The sequence below is a fragment of the Branchiostoma belcheri genome, unplaced genomic scaffold, assembly GCF_001625305.1.
Source record: "Branchiostoma belcheri isolate BF01 breed outbred unplaced genomic scaffold, Haploidv18h27 scaffold70, whole genome shotgun sequence".
Lineage (NCBI taxonomy): Eukaryota > Metazoa > Chordata > Leptocardii > Amphioxiformes > Branchiostomatidae > Branchiostoma > Branchiostoma belcheri.
Genome location: NW_017804354.1, coordinates 733,580 through 739,225, shown reverse-complemented (window position 1 = coordinate 739,225; position 5,646 = coordinate 733,580). Strand labels below are relative to the sequence as shown.

The 5,646-nt window shown below is 40.4% G+C and overlaps 1 protein-coding gene across 1 annotated transcript in view; it reads right to left on the bottom strand.

Moving 5' to 3' along the window:
• Positions 1–3,130: 3,130 nt before the first annotated feature.
• LOC109484794 (coadhesin-like) overlaps positions 3,131–5,646 on the bottom strand; it is a 7,659-nt gene continuing 5,143 nt past the window's right edge. Inside the window, exons 3-6 of the mRNA XM_019788157.1 lie at positions 4,300–4,483; positions 3,955–4,226; positions 3,492–3,665; positions 3,131–3,312 (exon numbers count right to left, since the gene is read on the bottom strand). Of these exons, the coding sequence (XP_019643716.1) occupies positions 3,131–3,312; positions 3,492–3,665; positions 3,955–4,226; positions 4,300–4,483 (812 nt within the window). The remainder of the gene's footprint in view (positions 3,313–3,491; positions 3,666–3,954; positions 4,227–4,299; positions 4,484–5,646) is intronic.

Genomic DNA, 5,646 nt, shown 5'->3' with positions numbered 1-5,646 from the left:
CATTGGCGACGCACGGGTTGAGATCGCATCCGTTGATTTCTACACAACAACAGGTGTATGTGATGCAGGTAAATGGGAACGGGTATAAACTAGCAAATGATCTAAATCTTATACGTCTTAATGTATTATTGGTCACTAACAGCATTTTAGAATGATGATATATTATATGCTAAGGAATGCATGTTTCAGGACGATGTTCCTATGTCTAGCTTCATGAGCATTCCTTTCTCAAACGGATGTATGTTAACAGTTCGTGTTGTAAAGATCACTTTATTTATAAAGAGTTAATCTGAATTAAGTATTTTGCGTGGACAGTGTTAAAGTTATTTTCTGGAATCAGACCTCCTTCTGCTGCAGTACCAAGGTCATCCACCAGGAGGCCCAGTAGCATATTAAGCTGTTAGGATGCATATGCCACACAAAGAAGACAGTTGTAAGGATAGGTTATACCAGAAATGCCGCCAGGATACTTATACAAACCATAATGATTGTTTAATTATACAAATACGGTGTAGTCAACAAGCAATAATAACACTGACCATCAACACACTGGGTGCCATCTGCACCCACAACTTGATCAGAAGGGCAGGAGCACACTACGTTGTTTCCGGGCGTGTCGATGTAGATGACCATCCGATCGGCCGTTGCAATGTCATCCCCTGAATAATGATAAGTAAAATAATAGAATTCTAAGAGATACAAAATGGAAGTCTTTGCTACGCCTTAAGTGCTTGTTCTAACTTGTTCAAAGTATTTACCATACAAAACTAAAAAAATAGCGATTTTCCATATGTTTTGGTCAATGATAGATAAAATCAGTGCATTATTGTAACCAGAAAATGCCAAAACGAAAATAAATGACCAAATATGAAAATTCTGCCTAGTAATTGCCAGTGTAGAAACGGAACTTAATAGGGATAGTTAAGTAGTGGACGCACCGTTAAAGTTGGCGTAGCCTATGGTTTTAGAGTAACGTATGTAAGGCAGCTGATCATCGGGGGATCGCTCCCATTGGCACGCTCCGTTCGGACCGCCGTCGGCCACCACAAGCCAACCAGTGTCATTGGCGCAACCGTCAAAGTTGCGATTGATGTAAAAAGACCTGCAAAAAGAAAGTCGTGTTTTAATCTATACAATGAATCCTATTAAGTCTGAATGTCGTAAAGATGCACTTCAAATCGGGTAATTCCATGCAAAGAATTACATTTCAAAGGTTCAAGATTCACCTCTTCCACTGTGGGGTCCCTTCGATCGAGAAGTTGTTTTGACCCTGGGACTTGATGTCGTTCCAAGGAGATGAGAGCAGACGAGACTTGGAGAACCAGTTGAACTTGTCTGTGTTTGTCCCATTAAAGATCAACTCTACATTTCCCTCCTCGGACTCCAACACAACCTTCACCTACAAAAGAAGACAATTTTACTTCTGAACTAAAATCTCTTTATTCTTTCTTTATGATTAGTTCTAGTTATTGAGACTTTATTTCTTAGTTTACTTATTCAGTTTTTACTGCTTCAACCCAGTCCTAATTCCAATTACATTTAATGTTATTCCCTACAGTATATTGATGATAATATGGATATAACAATGAAATGTATTAATAATTGGCTTGCATTAAAATGATTAGTTACTCTTATGTTGTTGTTTTTTCCTAACTATTGGCATGCAACAATTCAAGCAAAAGAAAATAAAAGGAGAAGCTTACCCTCTGGATGTTTAGTGATTCCCAATGTTCTACAGCTGGACACTTGATGTGGCGAACATCTGCATCAGAACTAGCATTCCACGCGTAGTAAACGGTCTGTCCAGTTCCTTTCACGGTGGTAAAAATCTCTTGCCATGGATCTGTAAGGATTGGGTAGATACCAAATGTTAAGCCATTTATAAACTACATTTGTGTGTATCACGACTTGTGTCGTGTTAACAACGAAGGCTAATGCCTCAGTCAGCTGATTGGGCTTTTTAATGCCTAGTTTTACCTGGTCTCGTTGATTATGTTGATGATTGATTTAGCTGTAACTTACGTTTTTGGATGGCCTTTTGTATTCAAATTACATGAATTTTACGTGAAGAGGTCCTATTCTTGGCAGAATTCCTTTTTATGGGTTCACCACACCACGAAGTGGTGGTGAACCCATATTGCTTTTTCTGATGTTTCTTCTCCTCCTTCTCCTTCTCCTCCTTCTCCTTCTCCTGCCATTTTTTAAATGGATTCAGCTTCTTCATTTTAGGGCCCAAGGTCCTGAAATTTGGTATGGAGGTACAGTGGGCAAATACCCCTAGGCGTTTTTTAAATTATTGTGATACAGGCTTTTAGAATGGTTTTATTTGAGTTTTTTGGCTGTGTTATAGCAAATGTATTACTGTGTTAGTGTGCCAAGTGTTTACCACGTTTGGACATGAGTCATCACAATGGAATGCAGGGCATCAACCAATAGACATGCAGCTTTCCTCTATACTTCTTGCTGATTGGCTGTTGGGATTTAACTTGATTAACACCTGCACAGAGCATTTCCACCTGCACAGAGCATTTCTTGCTGATTGGCTGTTGGGATTTAACTTGATTAACACCTGCACTATTTGCATTATGCAATTAAAAATCCTAACCAATAAAGTAGGGAATAGCTATCCAACTGTTGTTTTAGTTGTATGTTACTTCATATTATAGTTATATCAATGTAAATCATTGTTTTCCTTTGTGTTTCTCATTCTTTCCCTGCCATGTCGTAAAATGTGGTGAACCCATCGCTATATTTGCTCCAAAGCAAATATTGGCCTTTCTAGTTTAACATTTCATTATGAACAAAGGACTCACACATCTAGATAATATATGCATGGTTACGTTAACCTTTATAATCAAGTCACAAGTATGAAATTCCCATCATTCATCACTAGGAACGTGTGCCATATCGCATCTATTATGCAAAATACTGGAATTGGTAAATCAGAAGTTACTATGTAATTAAGTAATTATATAACAAGGGCCCATGTTCCCGCATGCTACCTAGGGACTGGGTATTGCTGATTGGTATAGTACAAAAAGCAGGGAATATAAGTTATAACATATTCTAAGTTCAGAATCTTACACCTCCTCATAAATGATGTTTAGATCCACAGTGACAGCAGTATAACTTAGTTACCTGGACAAGACAGTCCTGTGTCACAAGACCTTGTCTCCTGAGCGGAACCGTCACAGTCTACCCCTCCGTTCTCTGGTGCAGGGTTGGTGCAGGTTCTGTCCCGAGTCTCCGTCCCGACTCCACACGTCACGCTGCAGTTAGACCATTGGTCCCAGTCGGACCAACCACCGTTAACTACATGAAGACAAATTAACTGAAGTTGCGCTTGCTTTGTAGGAGGTATATATACACACTGTTGATTATACCCATGCAAAATGCAAAAGAAAGGGAATGATTTTAAGGTCAGAATTCTACATTTTCTGATAAAATGATCTTCAGCTCTATATGGTGACAGTAGTAAAACTTCGAGTTACCTGGACAAGAAAGTCCTGTGTCACAAGACCTTGTCTCCTGAGCGGCACCGTCACACTCTGCCCCACCGTTCTCTGGTGCAGGGTTGGTGCAGGTTCTGTCCCGAGTCTCCGTCCCGACTCCACACGTCACGCTGCAGCCAGTCCATGCGCCCCAGATGGTCCAGCCACCGTTAACTACATGGAGAAAAATTGTTATGCTGAAAAAACTTAACCGTTGCCATTACAGTACATGTGATAACATGTGATATGAAGACACAGTGGGTTTCATTTATGTTTTGCATGGTGCAAAAAGCATGCAAAGTGGAAGTTTTTGGTTAGGGAATCAAACCCCAGTTTGTCAAGCGGAATGGACACCAATTAGTTGTTAATATTGTCAACTTTGCCGGTGGCATACAGGACGATAGAATCTTTTTTAGATGAAGAAGAAAACATTGAATTATTTACATGTTTAGCTTCGACTTACCTGGGCAAGACCCCGCGTTGCATTGTCGTGTTTCCTGAGCGGATCCGGCACAGTTCGCCCCTCCGTATGCTGGTGCAGGGTTGGTGCAGGTTCTGTGACGAGACTGGCTCCCGGACCCACACGTCACGCTGCAGCTGGACCATCCGCCCCAACTCGACCAACCGCCGTCAACTACATGAAGACAAATTAACTGAAGTTGTGCTTGCTTTGTAGGAGGTATATAGACTCTGCTGATTGTACCCATGCAAAGTGCAAAAGAACAGGGAATATAACTGATTTTAAGTTTAGAATCCTACATTTTCTGATAAAATGATCTTCAGCTCTATATGGTGACAGCAGTAAAACTTCGAGTTACCTGGACAAGAAAGTCCCGTGTCACAAGACCTTGTCTCCTGAGCGGCACCGTCACACTCTGCCCCACCGTTCTCTGGTGCAGGGTTGGTGCAGGTTCTGTCCCGAGTCTCCGTCCCGACTCCACACGTCACGCTGCAGCTAGACCATGCGCCCCAGATGGTCCAGCCACCGTTAACTACATGGCGAAAAATTGTTATGCTGAAAAAACTTAACCGTTGCGCAACCCATTACAGTACATGTGACACTACGGACACAGTAGGTTGTATTTATGTTTTGCTTGGTGCAAAAAACATGCAAAGTGGAAATTATTGGTTAGGGAATTCGAATCAAACCCAAGTTTGTCAAGCGGTTTAGATTGTTTTTTGTAGGCCATGTTGGCTTCTAGAATATTCCCGATATACCTGCTGATAAAAGTTTGAATAGTAGACCCTCGTGCCAGATGGAGTCAAATGTCTTTGATAAGTCTACAAAGCAGGCAAAAAGCTGCTTTCCTGGTTGGGTGTGTTTAGAGATTAGGGTCTTTAAAAGAAAAACATTGTCCGAGGTTTTGTAATGTTTAATGGAATCCTGTCTGGTTTGTTTTTATGATTTCATTTTGCTCAAAAGACATCGAGAGTCTTTTGTTCAATGTTGTGGTGAACAGTTTTCCTAGGAGGTTTGATACAGATTTGCCTCGATAATTATTTGTGTCGTCCTTTTTTCCTGTTTTGAATATTGGGACAATAAATCTTCTGGACCATTCCCTGGGGAAGGTTCCTGTTGAGAGGGCGTCATTAAATAGAGCAATGAGGGGCCGGGGCGTAGTATGAGAGATTTACCTAATTTCAACATTATCTTTAGTTATCATGTCCTGACCGCTAGCCTTTTTGTTGTCTTTGAATGGCAGTGTCGATTTCATATTCTGTAATATCATAGTCTAATGGGCCGTGGGAATGGTTACGATTTTAAAGTATTTTGAGTTTGTTTATAATGGTCGTTTCAAACTTAGAATCAAACTCTTGTCTTTCTAATCTAGATTTTTCATGGAGCTAAAAATGGCAAATTACCCAAGTGGCCGCTGGTTTGTGGAATTAGTCTGTTTTAGTTCTTTAAGTATGTAACAAAACGCTAATGGGTTATCATTTTTAAGTTTTTGGAGTTCCATCAGACAGTTTCATGTTTCCTTTTCCGTATTCGGATTAATATTATTTTTCTTTCTGAAGTAGCTACCTCTTACGAGTGGATTTTTGGGGTTATATTTTTCAATTCTGTACGCGCTTTTTTTATTCTTTTGACTTCTGCAACTTAGTCAGACTTACATTGGAGAAACCGAGCGCTTCTAGCTCTTCTTGACTATTT